The 23,865-nt window shown below is 41.9% G+C and overlaps 1 protein-coding gene across 1 annotated transcript in view; it reads left to right on the plus strand.

Moving 5' to 3' along the window:
• Positions 1-4,505: 4,505 nt before the first annotated feature.
• LOC128636486 (RAC-beta serine/threonine-protein kinase A-like) overlaps positions 4,506-23,865 on the plus strand; it is a 56,540-nt gene continuing 37,180 nt past the window's right edge. Inside the window, exons 1-3 of the mRNA XM_053689496.1 lie at positions 4,506-4,547; positions 5,075-5,143; positions 15,405-15,527. Coding sequence (XP_053545471.1) covers positions 4,506-4,547; positions 5,075-5,143; positions 15,405-15,527 — 234 coding nt within the window. The remainder of the gene's footprint in view (positions 4,548-5,074; positions 5,144-15,404; positions 15,528-23,865) is intronic.

A 23,865-nucleotide genomic window follows, 5' to 3' on the forward strand; every position in this document is an offset into this window, starting at 1 on the left:
CAAGGCCAAAGCTAAGGCTAGACAGTCTAATTTTCGTCCCTTTCGGAATTTCAAAACAGGAGCAGCATCAACCTCCACTGCACCAAAACAGGAAGGAGCTGTTGCTCGTTACAGGCAAGGCTGGAAGCCTAACCAGTCCTGGAACAAAAGCAAGCAGGCCAGGAAACCTGCTGCTGCCCCAAAGACAGCATGAACCGAGAGCCCCCGATCCGGGACCGGATCTAGTAGGGGGCAGACTCTCTCTCTTCGCCCAGGCCTGGGCAAGAGATGTTCAGGATCCCTGGGCACTAGAGATCATATCTCAGGGATACCTTCTAGACTTCAAATTATCTCCCCCAAGAGGGAGATTTCATCTGTCAAGGTTGTCAACAAACCAGATAAAGAAAGAAGCGTTTCTACGCTGCGTACAAGATCTGTTAACAATGGGAGTGATCCATCCGGTTCCGTGGTCGGAACAAGGACAAGGGTTCTACTCAAACCTGTTTGTGGTTCCCAAAAAAGAGGGAACTTTCAGGCCAATCTTAGATTTAAAGACTCTAAACAAATTCCTAAGAGTTCCATCGTTCAAAATGGAAACTATTCGGACAATTTTACCCATGATCCAAGAGGGTCAGTACATGACCACAGTGGATTTAAAGGATGCTTACCTTCACATACCGATCCACAAAGATCATCACCGGTATCTAAGGTTTGCCTTCTTAGACAGGCACTACCAGTTTGTAGCTCTTCCATTCGGATTGGCTACGGCTCCAAGAATCTTCACAAAGGTTCTGGGTGCCCTTCTAGCGGTACTAAGACCGCGAGGGATTTCGGTGGCTCCGTACCTAGACGACATTCTAATACAAGCTTCAAGCTTTCAAACTGCCAAGTCTCATACAGAGTTAGTTCTGGCATTTCTAAGGTCGCATGGATGGAAAGTGAACGAAAAGAAGAGTTCTCTCTTTCCTCTCACAAGAGTTCCATTCTTGGGGACTCTTATAGATTCTGTAGAAATGAAGATTTACCTGACAGAAGACAGGTTAACAAAACTTCAAAATGCATGCCGCGTCCTTCATTCCATTCAACACCCGTCAGTAGCTCAATGCATGGAGGTGATCGGCTTAATGGTAGCGGCAATGGACATAGTACCTTTTGCACGCCTACACCTCAGACCGCTGCAACTATGCATGCTAAGTCAGTGGAATGGGGATTACTCAGATTTGTCCCCTACTCTGAATCTGAATCAAGAGACCAGAAATTCTCTTCTATGGTGGCTTCATCGGCCACACCTGTCCAGGGGGAATGCCATTCAGCAGGCCAGACTGGACAATTGTAACAACAGACGCCAGCCTACTAGGTTGGGGCGCTGTCTGGAATTCTCTGAAGGCTCAGGGACTATGGAATCAGGAGGAGAGTCTCCTTCCAATAAACATTCTGGAATTGAGAGCAGTTCTCAATGCCCTTCTGGCTTGGCCCCAGTTAACAACTCGGGGGTTCATCAGGTTTCAGTCGGACAACATCACGACTGTAGCTTACATCAACCATCAGGGAGGGACAAGAAGCTCCCTAGCAATGATGGAAGTATCAAAGATAATTCGCTGGGCAGAGTCTCACTCTTGCCACCTGTCAGCAATCCACATCCCGGGAGTGGAGAACTGGGAGGCGGATTTCTTGAGTCGCCAGACTCTTCATCCGGGGGAGTGGGAACTTCATCCGGAGGTCTTTGCCCAAATACTTCGACGTTGGGGCAAACCAGAGATAGATCTCATGGCGTCTCGCCAGAACGCCAAACTTCCTCGCTACGGGTCCAGATCCAGGGATCCGGGAGCAGTTCTGATAGATGCTTTGACAGCACCTTGGAACTTCAGGATGGCTTATGTGTTTCCACCCTTCCCGCTGCTTCCTCGATTGATTGCCAAAATCAAACAGGAGAGAGCATCAGTAATTCTAATAGCACCTGCTTGGCCACGCAGGACTTGGTATGCAGATCTAGTGGACATGTCATCCTGTCCGCCTTGGTCTCTACCTCTAAGACAGGACCTTCTGATACAGGGTCCATTCAAACATCAAAATCTAACTTCTCTGAAGCTGACTGCTTGGAAATTGAACGCTTGATTTTATCAAAACGTGGTTTTTCTGAGTCGGTTATTGATACCCTGATTCAGGCTAGGAAGCCTGTTACCAGAAGGATTTACCATAAAATATGGCGGAAATACCTATACTGGTGCGAATCCAAAGGTTACTCCTGGAGTAAGGTTAGGATCGCTAGGATATTGTCTTTTCTACAAGAAGGTTTAGAAAAGGGTTTATCAGCTAGTTCATTAAAGGGACAGATTTCAGCTCTGTCCATCTTGTTACACAGACGTCTGTCAGAAAATCCAGACGTCCAGTCCTTTTGTCAGGCTTTAGCTAGGATCAAGCCTGTGTTTAAAGCCGTTGCTCCACCATGGAGTTTAAACTTAGTTCTTAACGTTTTACAGGGTGTTCCGTTTGAACCCCTTCATTCCATTGATATAAAAATGTTATCTTGGAAAGTTCTGTTTTTAATGGCTATTTCCTCGGCTCGAAGAGTCTCTGAGTTATCAGCCTTACATTGTGATTCCCCTTATCTGATTTTTCACTCAGACAAGGTAGTTCTGCGTACTAAACCTGGGTTCTTACCTAAGGTAGTCACTAACAGGAACATCAATCAAGAGATTGTTGTCCCATCCTTGTGTCCAAATCCTTCTTCAAAGAAGGAACGTCTTTTACACAATCTGGATGTAGTTCGTGCCCTCAAGTTCTACTTGCAGGCAACTAAAGATTTTCGCCAAACTTCTTCCTTGTTTGTCGTTTACTCTGGACAGAGGAGAGGTCAAAAAGCTTCTGCTACCTCTCTCTCTTTTTGGCTTCGTAGCATAATACGTTTAGCCTATGAGACTGCTGGACAGCAGCCTCCTGAAAGAATTACAGCTCACTCCACTAGAGCTGTGGCTTCCACTTGGGCCTTTAAGAATGAGGCCTCTGTTGAACAGATTTGCAAGGCTGCAACTTGGTCTTCGCTTCATACTTTTTCCAAATTTTATAAATTTGACACTTTTGCTTCTTCGGAGGCTATTTTTGGGAGAAAGGTTCTTCAGGCAGTGGTTCCTTCTGTATAATGAGCCTGCCTATCCCTCCCGTCATCCGTGTACTTTTGCTTTGGTATTGGTATCCCAGAAGTAATGATGACCCGTGGACTGATCACACATAACAGAAGAAAACATAATTTATGCTTACCTGATAAATTCCTTTCTTCTGTTGTGTGATCAGTCCACGGCCCGCCCTGTTTTAAGGCAGGTAAATATCTTTTAAATTATACTCCAGTCACCACTTCACCCTTGGTTACTCCTTTCTCGTTGTTTCTTGGTCGAATGACTGGGACTGACGTAGAGGGGAGGAGCTATATGCAGCTCTGCTGGGTGAATCCTCTTGCATTTCCTGTTGGGGAGGAGTTATATCCCAGAAGTAATGATGACCCGTGGACTGATCACACAACAGAAGAAAGGAATTTATCAGGTAAGCATAAATTATGTTTTTTGGCTTCGTAGCATAATTCGTTTAGCTTATGAGACTGCTGGACAGCAGCCTCCTGAAAGAATTACAGCTCATTCTACTAGAGCTGTGGCTTCCACTTGGGCCTTCAAGAATGAGGCCTCTGTTGAACAGATTTGCAAGGCTGCAACTTGGTCTTCGCTTCATACTTTTTCCAAATTTTACAAATTTGACACTTTTGCTTCATCGGAGGCTATTTTTGGGAGAAAGGTTCTTCAGGCAGTGGTTCCTTCTGTATAAAGAGCCTGCCTATCCCTCCCGTCATCCGTGTACTTTTGCTTTGGTATTGGTATGCCAGAAGTAATGATGACCCGTGGACTGATCACACTTAACAGAAGAAAACATAATTTATGCTTACCTGATAAATTCCTTTCTTCTGTAGTGTGATCAGTCCACGGCCCGCCCTGTTTTTAAGGCAGGTAAATATTTTTTAATTTATACTCCAGTCACCACTTCACCCTTGGCTTTTCCTTTCTCGTTGGTCCTTGGTCGAATGACTGGGAGTGACGTGGAGGGGAGGAGCTATATGCAGCTCTGCTGGGTGAATCCTCTTGCACTTCCTGTTGGGGAGGAGTAGTGTCCCAGAAGTAATGATGACCCGTGGACTGATCACACTACAGAAGAAAGGAATTTATCAGGTAAGCATAAATTATGTTTTTTGGGGAACAAGATCCTACTGAGCATGTGCACAAGCTCACGGTATACGTATACTAGTCTGTGATTGGCTGATGTCTGTCACATTATACGGGGGACTGGAAAATGGGACAGAATTTTTTTTTTTTAATAGAACATTGTGTAAAGGATTTTGATATCCTTAACACACCCCAGTTGCCAGTCTCGAGCATATCCAGCCATTCGTTGGTGTGTATACCTAATTCACCAGCTCGATTAACCGACAAGCACATGCACAGTATGCGCCATTCAAAAGTTTGCAAAGCTCTCAGATCAGGAATATGCAGAAGACATGTGTTGTGCATAAATTACAAGTTGAAAGGGTAAATCTATAAATTGCCTTTTGAGAATTGCTTATCCTGAACCTAGCGGCTTTGTGCTGCTTGGAAGCAGCAGTGCTTGCAGTTCCTAAGCAACACTTTACCTATGTGTCTAAACTCAGTGCATGGCAGAATAATTGTAAATAAAAGCTCTATTTTTACACTAGAAAGTCCCATTTGAATAAAACTATACGTCATACCATTTGAAGGAAACAGATCAAGGCAAAAACGTAATATATATTAGCTAATTGAGAGCGCTCTCACTTTAAATCAACTTGCCAGGGTGCAAACAGAGAACAAATAACTAAACGATGGCTTGCACTCGCTGGTCTTTTGCAAAAAAACACGCCTTTAATGTAACGTTTCGGGGACCGTACACATTTTTTGCAAAAGACCAGCGAGTGCAAGCCATCGTTTATCGAGATATATATATATGTGTGTGTGTGTGTTTCTAGTTAAGAATTTAATGCAGAAAAATGGTGATAATTTGTTCCATCTTTGTTTTGTTTTTTTGTCTTTTGTTTTTTTAGGCTTTGAAATACGCATTTCAAACAAGTGACAGGCTCTGCTTTGTTATGGAATATGCTAATGGAGGCGAGGTGAGAGAATGCTATATACAAGTCCGTCTGCTGTATACAACACCGTTCGTTTGTGCATTTACGTATATGGCAAAGCATTGTCCTGTCAGCCTCATGAGTTTTGTATGACAGTCATATTATATTAGAATGGTATCTATATTAAGTTATAGTGACGCATTACATATGCATGCACCACACGTGATTAAACGCAGCCTTAGTGGAAGACATTGATGGGAGAAGTAGTATTAAAAGGGAAGGTTTCACTGCAGAGGTGTGCATTTGTGCCGGATTTATTCTTGTGAAAGGGCAACACACTAAGATCTGTGCAAATCCAGATCACAAGAAAAAAAATCCATCTCTGAAAATTGCCAAAAGCGGCTTTGATCTGTGCAAATCCAGATCACAGGAAAAAATCAGTCTCTGAAAATTGCCAAAAGCAAAAGCAAGCTGCAGTTTATAGTGGGGGTGCTGAGGGATGTTATATATATATATTGTGTGCTGTCTTCACAAACTTTGTTAGATCCACAATTAGCCCACCCAGATATTAAATGGATATTGAACATAAATGTTTTTATTTAATGATTCAGACAGAGCAGAAATTTTAAGCAACTTTCTAATTTACTCCTATCAATTTTTCTTTGTTCTTTTGCTATCTTTATTTAAACAGCAGGAATGTAAGGTTCAGCACCCTGGATAGTGTTTGCTTTATTGGTGGCTACATTTACCAACCAATAAGCAAGCGCTACCCAGTAGGGATAGACCGATATTATTTTTTTTCTGGGCCGATAGCAATTATTGGCCGCCTTTCAGGCCGATAACAGGGCCTGGAATTCTGTACTTTTAAAGTTTTGAAAAATCAACACAATTTCTACACAAATCTGGTATAAACTGAACATGTTTATTGAAATATTAAACATTAAAAGTATTTACTTTATTTTCTCAGTTGTTTAAATGTAAATTTTAAAGTGCTTGAAAATTCCCAAAACATAGAAAAATTGCATAAATACCTTTAAAACCGCACATTGATATAAAAATTTAAGTCACTACTGTAAAGCTAGAAACTACACAATTTCTTCAATACTCCCAGTTATAGGGGCACTTAACCCAAATTTTTTCTTCCGGGATTCAGATAGAGCATGAAATTTTAACCAACTTTCTAATTTACTCATATTATCAAATTTTCTTCATTCTCTTGATATCTTTATTTGAAATGTAAGTTTAGATGCCGGCTCATTTTTGGTGAACAACCTGGGTTGTCCTTGCTGATTGGTGGATAAATTCATCCACCATTAAAAAAAAAATGCTGTCCAGAGTTCTGAACCCAAAAAAGCTTAGATGCCTTTTTCAAATAAAGATAGCAAGAGAACAAATAAATATTGATAATAGGAGGAAATCAGAAAATTGCTTAAAATTTCATGCTCTATCTGAATCATGAAAGAAAAAAAATTGCGTTCAGTGTCCTTTTAAGTAGAACATAGGGCAGAAAGCATAACATTTCAGCATGTTCTCCGGTACACTTTACAGATGAGAGTTAAAGTATGTATATATATATATATATATATATATATATTGTCACTTAAGAAAGAACATGCTGGAATATCAGTGCTAGATTTATTTGCTATGATTTTTAATATGCTCATATATTTACTGGATTGTAAATACCTTCTCTGGTACTGAGGAGTGGGACTATAAGTTTCTTTATTGTGTCACTTATGGACAGTTTTATACATGTGTAACAGCACCACCTAATGGTCAGAGCATTTTTTTTTTCTATGCCCATCAGGGGAAAATAAAATATTTAAATTAAAAATCGTCAAATAGTGAAATGTTTTGCAAATGTGAAAAATGTATCAGAATGCAATAAATAATGTTCTATTTCTGACAGCAATTAGCAAGCAGATTGATGTATGTATTGTTGACCCCTTTGAGCAAATCAAAAGTACTTTAGCTCTGTGTACTTCAGCTCTGTGTACGTCAGGGAAACTATGTAGTTTCAAATGCCACTTAAAGGGACACTGAACCCAAAATTTTTTCTTTCGTGATTCAGATAGATCATGAAATTTTAAGCAACTTTTTATTTTACTCCTATTATCAAATTTTCTTTATTCTCTTGGTATCTTTATTTGAAATGCAAGAATGTAAGTTTAGATGCCGGCCCATTTTTGGTGAACAACCTGGATTGTCCTTGCTGATTGGTGGATAAATTCATCCACCAATAAAAAAGTGCTGTCCAGAGTACTGAACCAAGAAAAAAAAGCTTAGATGCCTTCTTTTTCAAATAAAGATAGCAAGAGAACGAAGAAAAATTGATAATAGGAGTAAATTAAAAAGTTGCTTAAAATGGCATGTTTTGTCTGAATCACAAAAGAAAAAATTTGGGTTCAGTATCCCTTTAAAGATCACATTTTCTATTTCACAAATCATATCTTTGTTTATGCAAGTCCATCTACAGGCTGCCATTGTGGGTATGGTAGTTGGTAACTGAGCTCCCATGAACACCTGGGCTTTGGACTCTGTTATCAGTGCTATTTATTATTCAATGCTATGTCTTGCTTATATGTGCTATCAGGCTGCAAAACCAAGACGTAGTGCATCACAAAATTCAAGCCCAGGTGTTCCTGGGAGCTCAGTTACCAACTACCAACCCCTACTACCCAGGTGCTGAACCAAAAATGGGTTGTCTCCTAAGCTTACATTCCTGCTTTTTAATTAAAGATGGCAAGAGAACAAAGACAATTTGATAATAGGATCAAATTAGAAAGTTGCTTAAAAATGCATGCTCTATCCGAATCATGAAAGAAAAAAAAATTATGTTTAGTGTCCCTTTTAAGTTCTATAACTACTGCTTGCGGCCACTATCTTCGGCATTAGTTTAGTGCCGAAAGGCATGAATGCACATGCCTAGTATACTATGATTCTCCCCCCCCCCCCCCATAACATGTTCTCAAGTATCCATTTTACCTGCTGGTATGTGTTAAATTTTTTACAACAGTGTTTCTCAACTCCGGTTCTCAGAACCCTTAACAGGCCAGATATTCATTATATCTTAACTAGAGCGCAGATGAAATAATCGTCTGATCAGTAACCATGGTTACTAACCTGCACTCACCCTTCAGATGATTATTTCACCTATCTAACTATATCTAACTATACTTGAATTTATAAATGTGCTCCGTTGCTTGCTCCCTGTGAGAATTTCAGAAATCTCTATTTGATTGACAGGTGCATCATCCAATCGGGACTGCACCATACGCCCTATGTAAATCTGTTGTTAGCACGCTCCCGTGCTCAGTTTTAAATGGCATCCACAGAACTTCAACTGCGCAAGTGCAGCTGCAGCCACGATCTCGCTACTGCTTATAGTAAACGGTGAATTTCCCTGTCACTGTTTAGAGCAGTGGTGAAAAAGGCGCGGTAATAATTTTTTAAGTAAAAGCCCTTTTGTTTGCAGATACTTGGATTATAAGCATGTTTGGGGAGGGGGGTTGGCGGCCCATGGGGTGATTCTTTAGCACTGTCTTCTATGCTGCTGTAAACAGTGAATTGCTACTGACAGGGAAGTTCACTGTTTACTATAAGCAGCGGCGAGATCGAGGCTGCAACTGCACTTCTGCTGATGCCATTTAAAACTCTGAGCACGGGTGAGTGCTAATAACAGATTTACATAGGGTGTATGGTGCAGTACCGATTGGATGGTGCACCTGTCAATCAAATAGAGATTTCTGAAATTCTCACAGGGAGGCATTCGGGGAGCTGGTAATGGAACACATTTATAAATGAAGATTTTGTAAGAAAAAACTTTATTTAAAATAAACAAAATCATCACTGTGCTTATATTGAGTAATACTTCCAAAATATAAACTCAAGTATAGTTACATTTACCATCACTTTAAGATGTAATGAAACTCTGGCCTGTTAAGGGTTCCGAGGACTGGATTTGAAAAACACTGGCAGCTCCTTTATTCTGTCATTTGAAATAGCTGATTTTGCCTTTGTTTACTGAATATTTTAATACTTAAAGGGACACTGAACCCAATTTTTTTTCTTTCGTGATTCAGATAGAGCATTCAATTTTAAGCAACTTTCTAATTTACTCGGATTGTCACGTTTTCTTCGTTCTCTTGCTATCTTTGTTATCCAAGTTAAGGAGCCAGCCAGTTTTTCGTTCATAACATGGACAGCACTTGTTTATTGGTGGGTGAATTTATCAACCAATCGGCAAAAGCAACCCAGGTTATTCACCAAAAATGGGCCGGCATCTAAACTTACATTCTTGCTTTTCATATGTAGATACCAAGAGAATGAAGAAAATTTGATAGTAGGAGTAAATTAGAAATTTGCTTAAATTTTTTTTCTTTTGTGATCACAAAAGAAAAAATTTGGGTTCAGTGTCCCTTTAAGTACTGGTACATTTACAAAAGTTTCCTATTTTAGATTGAGGGAATAATTGTACAAAGTTTCATTAAAGGGACATAAAACTGTTTTTATATGCATAGCATTTAAAGGGACAGTATACATACATTGCTATAAAGAAGACTATACACAGATACTGATATAAAAATCCAGTATACAACCTTTTAAAAACTTAGAAGCTCCCAGTTTAGGTTTGGACACCCAGTGAGAGGGGCTGGGATAAGACAAATAACATAAACAATAGCAACAAGTATCTGTAGATCTGGGTCTACATCTGATACCTGCCTGGTTAGGAGTCTGAAAATCAGCACAATGTTAAAAAAAACAAACAAAAAAAAAACAAAAACTATAAATGGTTACAATAACACCCCCAGATGGGCTATATAAATCTATCATCTACAAAACATTAATGCAAAGAAAAAATGTAGTGTACAGTGTCCCTTTAAACCCTACATTGCAAAATACCTGTTTACTGAAGCATTACACCTGTCACTTGGCATTTTTGATGTCTGGAGAGACCCATTTAAAAGCTTTCTGTCTCCTCTTCTGAAGCCAGTTAGGGGCACATAAAAGAGATTCTACATTGGTTAACTAATCACTGTGTAGAATGCAGCATCAATAGGCTTTTGAAGTTTTACTATGCATTTTAAGATGTATTCTCCTTCCTAACAGGAAGTGGCAAAGAGAGCACCCACAGCAGAGCTGTCTATATAGCTCCTCCCTTAGCTCCCCCCCCCCGTCATTCTCTTTGCCTGCTTAACTGCTAGGAAGGGTAAAGTGAGTGTGGTGACAAAAATGTTAGTTTTTATTTTCTCAAGCAAAAGTTTGTTATTTTAAATGGTACCGGTGTGTACTATTTACTCTCTGGCAGAAAAGGGATGAAGATTTCTGCAAGGAGGATGATGATCTTAGCACTTTGTAACCAAGATCCACTGCTTTGTAACTAAGAAAAACTGCCGGTTTTGACGTTTTGTCAATCCGGTTTTTACATTAAGGGGTTAATTGTTTATTTGTATAGTTGTGCAAAGTTACTAAGGCTTTATGATGCTACTGTAAAAATGTTGTGTTGTCTACTGCTTTTTTACACTGTTTTGCAGAGTTTGTGCACCTTTTTTTCTCTTAAAGGCACAGTACCGTTTTTTTTCTAAGTGTTATTTACTTTGATTAAAGTGTTTTCCAAGCTTGCTTGTTACATTACTAGCCTGTTTAACATGTCTGACACCAAGGAAAATCCTTGTTCTATGTGTTTAGAAGCCATTGTGGAACCCCCTCTTAGAATGTGTCCCTCTTGCACTGATATGTTTATAAATTATAAAGAGCATATTTTAGCACTTAAAATTATTGCAATAGATGATTCTCAGACAGAGGAAAATGAGGGTTTAACATCTAGCTCTCCCCAAGTGTCACAACCAGTAACGCCCACACAAGTGACGCCAAGTACCTCTAGTGCGTCAAATTCATTTACTTTACAAGACATGGCCACAGTTATGAATAAAACCTTCAGAGGTTTTCTCTAAACTGCCTGGTTTACAAGGAAAGCGTGACAGCTCTGGGTTAAGAACAAATGCTGAGCCGTCTGACGCTTTAGTAGCCGTATCCGATATACCCTCACAATGTTCTGATGTAGGGGTAAGGGATTTGTTATCTGAGGGAGAAATTTCTGATTCAGGAAAGACGCTCCCTCAGACAGATTCTGACATGATGGCCTTTAAATTTAAGCTTGAACAAATCCGCTTATTGCTCAGGGAGGTATTAGCGACTCTAGATGATTGTGACCCTATAGTGGTCCCAGAGAAATTGTGTAAAATGGACAAATACTTAGAGGTTCCTGTTTACACTGATGTTTTTCCAGTCCCTAAGAGGATTGTGAATATTGTTACTAAGGAGTGGGATAGACCAGGTATTCCGTTCGCTCCCCCTCCTGTTTTTAAGAAAATGTTTCCCATATCTGACACCATGCGGGACTCGTGGCAGCCAGTTCCTAAGGTGGAGGGAGCTATTTCTACTCTGGCTAAGCGTACAACTATACCTATCGAAGACAGTTGTGCTTTCAAAGATCCTATGGATTAAAAAATTAGAGGGTCTCCTGAAGAAAATTTTTGTTCATCAAGGTTTTCTTCTCCAACCTATTGCGTGCATTGTTCCTGTAACTACTGCAGCTGCTTTCTGGTTCAAGGCTCTAGAAGAGGCTCTTCAGATGGAGACTCCATTAGAGGATATTATGGACAGAATTAAGGCCCTTAAGTTGGCTAATTCTTTTATTACAGATGCCGCTTTCTAACTGGCTAAATTAGCGGCAAAGAATTCAGGTTTTGCCATTTTAGCATGCAGGGCGTTATGGCTTAAGTCCTGGTCTGCTGATGTGTCATCAAAATCTAAACTTTTGAAAATCCCTTTCAAAGGAAAGACCCTATTCGGGCCTGAACTGAAAGAGATTATTTCAGACATCACTGGAGGGAAAGGCCACGCCCTCCCTCAGGATAAAACAAATAAAATGAGGACCAAACAAAATAATTTTCGTTCCTTTCGGAACTTCAAGGGTGGTCCCGCTTCAGCTTCCCCTGCTGCAAAGCAAGAGGGGAATTTTGCCCAATCTAAGTCAGTCTGGAGACCTAACCAGGCTTGGAACAAAGGTAAACAGGCCAAGAAGCCTGCTGCTGCCTCCAAGACAGCATGAAGGGGTAGCCCCCGATCCGGGACCGGATCTAGTAGGGGGCAGACTCTCTCTCTTCGCTCAGGCTTGGGCAAGAGATGTTCTCGATTCCTGGGCTTCAGACCCCCCCCCCCCTCACGTTTCTCAATTGTCTGCAAACCAGACTTACGCTGTGTAGAAGACCTACATACCATGGGAGTGATCCGCCCAGTTCCAAAAGCGGAACAAGGGCTAGGTTTTTACTCAAACCTGTTTGTGGTTCCCAAAAAAAGAGGGAACTTTCAGACCAATCTTGGATCTCAAAATTCTAAACAAGTTCCTCAGAGTACCGTTATTCAAGATGGAGACTATTCGGACTATTCTACCTCTGATCCAGGAGGGTCAATATATGACTACCGTGGATTTAAAGGATGCGTATCTACACATCCCTATTCACAGAGATCATCATCAATTCCTCAGATTCGCCTTTCTGGACAGGCATTACCAGTTCGTGGCCCTTCCCTTCGGGTTGGCCACGGCTCCCAGAATTTTCACAAAGGTGCTAGGGTCCCTTTTGGCGGTTCTAAGACCGCGGGGCATAGCAGTGGCGCCTTATCTAGACGACATCTTGATTCAGGCGTCGACTTTCCAGCTAGCCAAGTCTCACACTGACGTGTTGGCTTTTCTGAGATCTCACGGGTGGAAGGTGAACATAAAAAAGAGTTCTCTCTTCCCTCTCACAAGAGTTTCCTTCCTAGGGACTCTGATAGACTCGGTAGAAATGGAAATATTTCTGACGGAGGTCAGAAAATCAAAACTCTTAACCACTTGCCGAGCTCTTCATTCCATTCCTCAGCCATCTGTGGCTCAGTGTATGGAAGTAATTGGACTCATGGTAGCGGCAATGGACATAGTTCCTTTTTCCCGCCTACACCTCCGACCACTGCAACTATGCATGCTCAAACAGTGGAATGGGGATTATGCAGATTTATCTCCCCAACTGCATTTGGACCAGGAGATCAGAGATTCTCTTCTCTGGTAGTTGTCTCAGGACCACCTGTCTCAGGTGGTTGTCTCAGGGCCACCTGTCTCAGGGAATGTGTTTCCGCAGGCCAGAGTGGCTCATAGTAACGACAGATGCTAGGCTGGGGTGCTGACTGGAACTCCCTGAAAGCTCAGGGCTTATGGTCTCGGGAGGAAACTTTACTCCCGATAAACATTCTAGAACTGAGAGCGATATTCAATGCGCTTCAGGCGTGGCCACAGCTAGCTGCTGCCAAATTAATCAGATTTCAGTCGGACAACATCACGACTGTAGCTTATATCAATCATCAAGGAGGAACACAGAGTTCTCTAGCTATGATGGAGGTAACCAAAATAATCCGATGGGCGGAAGATCACTCATGCCATCTCTCAGCAATCCATATCCCAGGGGTAGAGAACTGGGAGGCGGATTTCCTAAGTCGTCAGACTTTTCATCCGGGGGAGTGGGAGCGCCATCCGGAGGTATTTGCCCAGCTGACTCGGGTATGGGGGCACACCAGAATTGGATCTGATGGCGTCCTGTCAGAATGCCAAACTTCCTCGTTACGGGTCCAGGTCCCGGGATCCCCAGGCGGTACTGATAGATGCTCTAGCAGTGCCCTGGCCCTTCAATCTGGCCTATGTATTTCCACCGTTTCCTCTCCTCCCACGTCTGGTTGCCAGAATCAAGCAGGAGAGGGCTTCGGTGATTCTGATAGCACCTGCGTGGCCACGCAGGACTTGGTATGCAGACCTAGTGGACATGTCATCGGTTCCACCGTGGACTCTGCCAATGAGGCAGGACCTTCTAATACAAGGTCCATTCACGCATCCAAATCTCATTTCTCTGCGTCTGACTGCTTGGAGATTGAACGCCTGATTCTATCAAAGGGTCTTTTTTCTGAGTTGGTCATTGATACCCTAATTCAAGCTAGAAAGCCTGTCACCAGGAAGATCTATAAGATTTGGTGCAAATATTTTTATTGGTGTGAATCCAAGGGTTACTCATTGAGTAAGATTAGGATTCCTAGAATATTGTCCTTTCTCCAAGAAGTAATGGAGAAGGGATTATCAGCTAGCTCCTTAAAAGGACAAATATCTGCTTTGTCTATTCTTTTACACAAACGTCTGGCAGATGTCCCAGACGTTCAAGCCTTTAGTCAGGCCTTGGTCAGGATCAAGCCTGTATTTAAACCTGTTGCTCCGCCATGGAGCCTAAACTTAGTTCTTAAAGTTCTTCAATGGGTTCCGTTTGAACCTATGCATTCCATAGATATTAAGCTTCTATCTTGGAAAGTTTTGTTTTTAGTAGCTATCTCTTCGGCTCGAAGAGTTTCTGAGTCATCTGCTTTACAGTGTGACTCACCTTACCTAGTTTTCCATGCAGATAAGATGGTTTTGCGTACCAAACCTGGGTTTCTTCCTAAGGTTGTTTTTAATAGGAATATCAATCAGGAGATTGTTGTTCCTTCTCTGTGTCCTAATCCTTCATCAAAGAAGGAACGTCTATTGCACAATCTTGATGTGGTTCGTGCTTTAAAGTTCTACTTACAAGCAACTAAAGATTTCCGTCAAACATCTTCATTGTTTGTTGTTTATTCTGGTAACCGGAGAGGTCAAAAGGCTACGGCTACCTCTCTTTGCTTTTGGCTGAAAAGCATTATCCGTTTGGCTTATGAGACTGCTCTCCAGCAGCCTCCTGAACGAATTACTGCTCATTCTACTAGAGCAGTGGCTTCCACATGGGCTTTTAAAAATGATGCTTCTATTGAACAGATTTGTAAGGCGGCGACTTGGTCTTCGCTTCATACTTTTTCCAAATTTTACAAATTCCCTTCATCCGTGTCCTAAAGCTTTGTTATTGGTATCCCACAAGTATGGATGAATCAGTGGACTCGATACATCATACAAGAGAAAACAGAATTTATGCTTACCTGATAAATTTCTTTCTCTTGTGATGTATCGAGTCCACGGCCCGCCCTGTCTGTTTAAGACAGGTATTATATTTTTATTTTTAAAACTTCAGTCACCTCTGCACCCTATAGTTTCTCCTTTTTCTTCCTAGCCTTCGGTCGAATGACTGGGGGGGGCGGAGCTAAGGGAGGAGCTATATGGACAGCTCTGCTGTGGGTATCAGGTAAGCATAAATTCTGTTTTTTAGTTCTACACTTGCCGGCATCCCATGGAATTTGACTGTTCTCTTTGTTTTTACAGCTCTTTTTCCACCTCTCTCGTGAACGTGTTTTCACAGAGGACCGTGCCCGATTTTATGGAGCAGAGATCGTATCGGCCCTGGAGTATCTCCATTCTAGAAATGTAGTCTATAGAGATATCAAGGTATAAGCAGTTAATTGCTGTTTCCTAATGTATAAATAGTACCTTACCCAAACTACACATTTTTTTACAACATTTTATTGCAACACGAAAGCAGTCTCTTTAATTTTAACCCCTTCACGCCGTTAGGACATTCCATGCCGTCCTAACATCGCTGTGCTTTTAACGCTGTTGGGACGGCATGGAACGTCCTGCAGCTTTTCCCTTTGATGCAAACAAGAATGAGTGCCGTACCTAGCAGCGTAAGCAGTCCCCCATGATCAGATCCCGGCCTTGAAATCACATGATCACATCGACGATTGTGATTTTCTTTTTTACAGCAAGTGTTTACATCAGAACTTTGTTCCGATGCTAACACTTTGATGCCAGCACAAAGGGGTTAATGGCGGTGTAGTTTACTATTCTTTTTAGAGAGAGAAAAAATATTTACCATATAGTTGATACAGATTTAAAGGAAGGTAAAGTATTAATTTTCTCTAATAATATTTTAACAAAAAAATGAGGCCATAAAAATATTCTAGTTTAAAGGTATTAGAAATTATGCACTGCTTTGCAATATATCTGCATACAAAATAACTTTTGAATGCATTTAAAACAGTCTAATTTTTTATAAATGTATTTATTTTTAGTTAGAATATGCATTGTTTTGCAGCCCAGGCCACAACCCTTGACAAGCAGTTCACAGAATTACACTCCAGGCTTTCTGGGAGTGTCAGCACTACAGCGTTAAATTACTTAGAAACAGGCTAATTTAAATGAGTGCATTGCCAAAGGTTTTTTATGGCTCACAATTAAAACATTTGGGGCTAGATTACAAGTGGAACGCTAATTTTATCGCGCCCGCAAAAGGGCAAGTTTGCCCGTTTGCGGGTGCACGATAAATAGCCAGCCATTAAAAGTGTCTGGTTATTGCTACAGTGAGCTTGCTGTTACAATTAGCGTTTATAAAATTAACCAGTGATCAGATCTCACTGAGATCTATAATATATATAAATGTGCCCCAGATGCCCCCCAAAATACAGTGTAGTGTATTTTCTTTCATGTTATTGGCAAGAGTCCATGAGCTAGTGGCATATGGGATATACAATCCTACCAGGAGGGGCAAAGTTTCCCAAACCTCAAAATGCCTATAAATACACCCCTCACCACACCCACAATTCAGTTTTACAAACTTTGCCTCCTATGGAGGTGGTGAAGTAAGTTTGTGCTAAGATTTCTACGTTGATATGCGCTTCTCAGCATTGTTGAAGCCTCTCAGAGTACAGCGAATGTCAGAGGGACGTGAAGGGAGTATCACTTATTGAATACGATGATTTCCCTAACGGGGGTCTATTTTATAGGTTCTCTGTTATCGGTCGTAGAGATTCATCTCCTACCTCCCTTTTCAGAACGACGATATACTCTCAATTTACCATTACCTCTACTAATAACTGTTTCTTTCATGTAATTAGCAAGAGTCCATGAGCTAGTGACGTATGGGATATACATTCCTACCAGGAGGGGCAAAGTTTCCCAAACCTCAAAATGCCTATAAATACACCCCTCACCACACCCACAAATCAGTTTTACAAACATTGCCTCCTATGGAGGTGGTGAAGTAAGTTTGTGCTAGATTCTACGTTGATATGCGCTCCGCAGCAGGTTGGAGCCCGGTTTTCCTCTCAGCGTGCAGTGAATGTCAGAGGGATGTGAGGAGAGTATTGCCTATTTGAATTCAATGATCTCCTTCTACGGGGTCTATTTCATAGGTTCTCTGTTATCGGTCGTAGAGATTCATCTCTTACCTCCCTTTTCAGATCGACGATATACTCTTATATATACCATTACCTCTACTGATTCTCGTTTCAGTACTGGTTTGGCTTTCTACTACATGTAGATGAGTGTCCTGGGGTAAGTAAGTCTTATTTTCTGTGACACTCTAAGCTATGGTTGGGCACTTTTATATAAAGTTCTAAATATATGTATTCAAACATTTATTTGCCTTGACTCAGGATGTTCAACGTTCCTTATTTCAGACAGTCAGTTTCATATTTGGGATAATGCATATGAATAAATCAATTGTTTCTTACCTTAAAATTTGACTTTCTCTTGTTAAGTGTATCCAGTCCACGGATCATCCATTACTTATGGGATATTCTCCTTCCCAATAGGAAGTTGCAAGAGGATCACCCAAGCAGAGCTGCTATATAGCTCCTCCCCTCACATGTCATACCCAGTCATTCTCTTGCAAGCCTCAACCAAGATGGAGGTCATGAGAGGAGTGTGTGGTGTTTCTCCAACATTGGTGTGTCCGGTCCACGGCGTCATCCTTACTTGTGGGAATATCTCTTCCCTAACAGGAAATGGCAAAGAGTCCCAGCAAAGCTGGCCATATAGTCCCTCCTAGGCTCCGCCCACCCCAGTCATTCTCTTTGCCGTTGCACAGGCAACATCTCCACGGAGATGGTTGAGTTTTTTGGTGTTTAAATGTAGTTTTTTTATTCTTCTATCAAGTGTTTGTTATTTTAAAATAGTGCTGGTATGTACTATTTACTCTGAAACAGAAAAGGATGAAGATTTCTGTTTGTGAGAGGAAGATGATTTTAGCAGACAGTAACTAAAATAGATTGCTGTTTCCACATAGGATTGTTGAGATGAAGTAACTTCAGTTGGGGGAAACAGTTAGCAGACTTTTCTGCTTAAGGTATGACTAGCCATATTTCTAACAAGACCATGTAATGCTGGAAGGCTGTCATTTCCCCTCATGGGGACCGGTAAACCATTTTCTTAGTCAAGCAAACAGAATAAAGGGCTTAATATGGGCTATAAAACTGGTAGACACTTTTATGGGCTAAATCGATTGCTTTATTTGGGCATTTTATACATGTTTATGCTGATAATTCTCATTTATAAACTTGGGGAACGTTTTTTAACGGCAGGCACTATTTTAGACACCTTTTCCAGTCAGAGGGCCTTCCCAGTTGTAGGCTGAGCCTCATTTTCGCGCCATTACTGTGCAGTTGTTTTTTGAGAGCAAGACATGCAGATGCATGTGTGAGGATCTGAAAGTAGCTGGAAAAGTTTCTAGAAGGCGTCACTTGGTATCGTATTCCCCTCTGGGCTTGGTTAGGTCACAGCAAAGGCTATAGCTGGGACTGTATAGGGGTTAAATTTGTAAACGGCTCCGGTTCCGTTATTTTAAGGGTTAAAGCTCTGAAAATTGGTGTGCAATACTCTTAATGCTTTAAGACACTGTGGTGAAATTTTGGTAATTTTTGAACAATTCCTTCATACTTTTTCACATATTCAGTAATAAAGTGTTTTCTGTTTAAAATTTAAAGAGACAGTAACGGTTTTGTTTTAAAACGTTTTTTGTGCCTTATTGACAAGTTTAAGCCTGTTTAACATGTCTGTGCCTTCGGATAAGCTATGTTCTATATGTATGAAAGCCAATGTGTCTCCCCATTTAAATTTGTGTGATATTTGTGCCATAGCGTCCAAACAAAGTAAGGGCAGTACTGCCACAGATAATGAAATTGCCCAAGATGATCCCTCAGAAGAGGGGAGTAAACATGATACTACATCTCCTACTGTGTCTACACCAGTTTTGCCCACGCAGGAGGCCCCTAGTACATCTAGCGCGCCAATGCTTATTACCATGCAACAATTTACGGCTGTAATGGATAACTCCATAGCAAATATTTTATCCAAAATGCCTACATATCAGAGAAAGCGCGATTGCTCTGTTTTAAACACTGAAGAGCAGGAGGGCGCTGATGATAATTGTTCTGTCATAGCCTCACACCAATCTGAAGTGGCCATGAGGGAGATTTTGTCAGATGGGGAAATTTCAGATTCAGGAAAAATTTCTCAACAAGCTGAACCTGATGTTGTTACATTTAAATTTAAATTAGAACATCTCCGCGCACTGCTTAAGGAGGTGTTATCTACTCTGGATGATTGTGACAACTTGGTCATTCCAGAGAAATTATGCAAGATGGACAAGTTCCTAGAGGTTCCGGTGCACCCCGACGCTTTTCCTATACCCAAGCGGGTGGCGGACATAGTGAATAAGGAGTGGGAGAAGCCCGGCATACCTTTTGTTCCCCCTCCTATATTTAAGAAATTATTTCCTATGGTCGACCCCAGAAAGGACTTATGGCAGACAGTCCCTAAGGTCGAGGGGGCAGTTTCTACTCTAAACAAGCGCACTACTATTCCTATCGAGGATAGTTGTGCTTTCAAAGATCCTATGGATAAAAAATTGGAGGGTTTGCTTAAAAAGATTTTTGTACAGCAAGGTTACCTTCTACAACCCATTTCGTGCATTGTTCCTGTCACTACAGCAGCGTGGTTCTGGTTCGAGGAACTAGAAAAGTCGCTCAGTAGAGAGACTCCATATGAGGAGGTTATGGACAGAGTTCACGCACTTAAGTTGGCTAACTCTTTTATTTTAGATGCCGCTTTGCAATTAGCTAGATTAGCGGCGAAAAATTCAGGGTTTGCAATCGTGGCGCGCAGAGCGCTTTGGCTAAAGTCTTGGTCAGCGGATGTGTCATCCAAGACAAAATTGCTTAACATCCCTTTCAAAGGTAAAACTCTATTTGGACCAGAATTGAAAGAGATTATCTCAGACATCACTGGGGGAAAGGGCCACGCCCTTCCACAAGATAGGCCTTTCAAGGCCAAGAATAAGTCTAATTTTCGTTCCTTTCGCAATTTCAGGAACGGACCGGCCTCTAATTCTGCATCCTCTAAACAAGAGGGTAATGTCTCACAACCCAAACCAGCCTGGAAACCGATGCAAGGCTGGAACAAGGGTAAGCAGGCCAAGAAGCCTGCTGCTGCTAACAAAACAGCATGAAGGAGTAGCCCCCGATCCGGGACCGGATCTAGTAGGGGGCAGACTCTCTCTTTGCTCAGGCTTGGGCAAGAGATGTTCAGGATCCCTGGGCACTAGAAATAGTTTCTCAGGGTTATCTTCTGGAATACAGGGAACTACCCCCAAGGGGAAGGTTCCACATGTCTCACTTATCCTTAAACCAAATAAAGAGACAGGCGTTCTTACATTGTGTAGAAGACCTGTTAAAGATGGGAGTGATACACCCAGTTCCACTAAAGGAACAAGGAATGGGATTTTATTCAAATCTGTTTGCAGTTCCCAAAAAAGAGGGAACTTTCAGACCAATTTTGGACTTGAAGATCCTAAACAAATTTCTCAGGGTACCATCGTTCAAGATGGAAACCATTCGAACGATTCTACCCACTATCCAGGAAGGTCAATTTATGACTACCGTGGATCTAAAGGATGCGTACCTACATATTCCTATCCACAAAGAACATCATCAGTTCCTAAGGTTCGCCTTTCTGGACAAACATTACCAGTTTGTGGCCCTCCCATTCGGGTTAGCCACTGCTCCAAGGATTTTCACAAAGGTACTAGGGTCCCTTCTAGCGGTTCTAAGACCGAGGGGCATTGCAGTAGTACCTTACTTGGACGGCATTCTAATACAAGCGTCGTCCCTGTCAAAAGCAAAGGCTCATACAGACATCGTTCTGGCCTTTCTCAGATCACACGGATGGAAGGTGAACATAGAAAAAAGTTCTCTGTCTCCGTCAACAAGAGTTCCCTTCTTGGGAACAATAATAGATTCCTTAGAAATGAGGATTTTTCTGACAGAGGTCAGAAAGTCAAAACTTCTAAGCGCTTGTCAAGTTCTTCATTCTGTTCCACGTCCTTCCATAGCGCAGTGCATGGAAGTAGTAGGGTTGATGGTTGCAGCAATGGACATAGTTCCTTTTGCACAAATTCATCTAAGACCATTACAACTGTGCATGCTCAAACAGTGGAATGGGGACTATACAGACTTGTCTCCAATGATTCAAGTAGATCAGAAGACCAGAGATTCACTCCGTTGGTGGCTGACCCTGGACCATCTATCCCAGGGAATGAGCTTCCGCAGACCAGAGTGGGTCATTGTCACGACCGACGCCAGTCTAGTGGGCTGGGGTGCGGTCTGGGAATCCCTGAAAGCTCAGGGACTATGGTCTCGGGAAGAGTCTCTTCTCCCGATAAACATTCTGGAACTAAGAGCGATCTTCAATGCTCTCAGGGCTTGGCCTCAGCTAGCAAAGGCCAGATTCATAAGATTCCAATCAGACAACATGACGACTGTTGCGTATATCAATCATCAGGGGGGAACAAGGAGTTCCCTGGCGATGAAAGAAGTGACCAAAATAATTAAATGGGCGGAGGATCACTCCTGCCACCTATCTGCGATCCACATCCCAGGTGTGGAAAACTGGGAAGCGGATTATCTGAGTCGTCAGACATTCCATCCGGGGGAGTGGGAACTCCATCCGGAAATCTTTGCCCAAATAACTCAATTATGGGGCATTCCAGACATGGATCTGATGGTGTCTCGTCAGAACTTCAAGGTTCCTTGCTACGGGTCCAGATCCAGGGATCCCAAGGCGACTCTAGTAGATGCACTAGTAGCACCTTGGACCTTCAACCTAGCTTATGTATTTCCACCGTTTCCTCTCATTCCCAGGCTGGTAGCCAGGATCAAACAGGAGAGGGCCTCGGTGATCTTGATAGCTCCTGCGTGGCCACGCAGGACTTGGTATGCAGACCTGGTGAATATGTCATCGGTTCCACCATGGAAGCTACCTTTGAGACAGGACCTTCTTGTTCAGGGTCCATTCGAACATCCAAATCTGGTCTCCCTCCAGCTGACGGCTTGGAGATTGAACGCTTGATTCTATCAAAGTGTGGGTTTTCAGATTCTGTGATAGATACTCTGGTTCAGGCCAGAAAACCGGTAACTAGAAAGATTTACCATAAAATATGGAAAAGATATATCTGTTGGTGTGAATCCAAAGGATTCCCATGGAATAAGATAAAAATTCCTAAGATTCTCTCCTTTCTACAAGAAGGTTTGGAGAAAGGATTATCTGCAAGTTCTCTAAAGGGACAGATCTCTGCTTTATCTGTCTTACTACACAAACGACTGGCAGCTATGCCAGATGTTCAAGCATTTGTTCAGGCTCTGGTTAGGATCAAGCCTGTTTACAGACCTTTGACTCCTCCCTGGAGTCTAAATCTAGTTCTTTCAGTTCTTCAAGGGGTTCCGTTTGAACCTCTACATTCCATAGATATTAAGTTACTATCTTGGAAAGTTTTGTTTTTGGTTGCTATTTCTTCTGCTAGAAGAGTTTCAGAGTTATCTGCTCTGCAGTGTTCTCCGCCCTATCTGGTGTTCCATGCAGATAAGGTGGTTTTTGCGTACTAAGCCTGGTTTTCTTCCAAAGAAGAATATTAACCAGGAGATAGTTGTACCTTCTTTATGTCCGAATCCAGTTTCAAAGAAGGAACGTTTGTTACACAATTTGGACGTAGTCCGTGCTCTAAAATTCTATTTAGAGGCTACAAAAGATTTCAGACAAACATCTTCTTTGTTTGTTGTCTATTCTGGTAAAAGGAGAGGTCAAAAAGCGACTTCTACCTCTTTCCTTTTGGCTTAAAAGCATCATCCGATTGGCTTATGAGACTGCCGGACGGCAGCCTCCTGAAAGAATCACAGCTCACTCCACTAGGGCTGTGGCTTCCACATGGGCCTTCAAGAACGAGGCTCCTGTTGACCAGATATGTAAGGCATCGACTTGGTCTTCACTGCACACTTTTGCCAAATTTTACAAATTTGATACTTTTGCTTCTTCGGAGGCTATTTTTGGGAGAAAGGTTTTGCAAGCCGTGGTGCCTTCCGTTTAGGTAACCTGATTTGCTCCCTCCCTTCATCCGTGTCCTAAAGCTTTGGTATTGGTTCCCACAAGTAAGGATGACGCCGTGGACCGGACACACCAATGTTGGAGAAAACAGAATTTATGCTTACCTGATAAATTACTTTCTCCAACGGTGTGTCCGGTCCACGGCCCGCCCTGGTTTTTTAATCAGGTCTGATGAATTATTTTCTCTAACTACAGTCACCACGGTACCATATGGTTTCTCCTATATTTTTCCTCCTGTCCGTCGGTCGAATGACTGGGGTGGGCGGAGCCTAGGAGGGACTATATGGCCAGCTTTGCTGGGACTCTTTGCCATTTCCTGTTGGGGAAGAGATATTCCCACAAGTAAGGATGACGCCGTGGACCGGACACACCGTTGGAGAAAGTAATTTATCAGGTAAGCATAAATTCTGTTTTTATACTTAATTATTTCTTCAATCAAAAGTTTATTTTTAAATGGCACCGGAGTGTGCTGTTTATCTCAGGCAGTATTTGGAAGAAGAATCTGCCTGCGTTTTTCTATGATCTTAGCAGAAGTAACTAAGATCCATTTGCTGTTCTCACACATTCTGAG

The sequence above is a fragment of the Bombina bombina genome, chromosome 7 (assembly GCF_027579735.1).
Source record: "Bombina bombina isolate aBomBom1 chromosome 7, aBomBom1.pri, whole genome shotgun sequence".
Taxonomy (NCBI): Eukaryota; Metazoa; Chordata; class Amphibia; order Anura; family Bombinatoridae; genus Bombina; species Bombina bombina.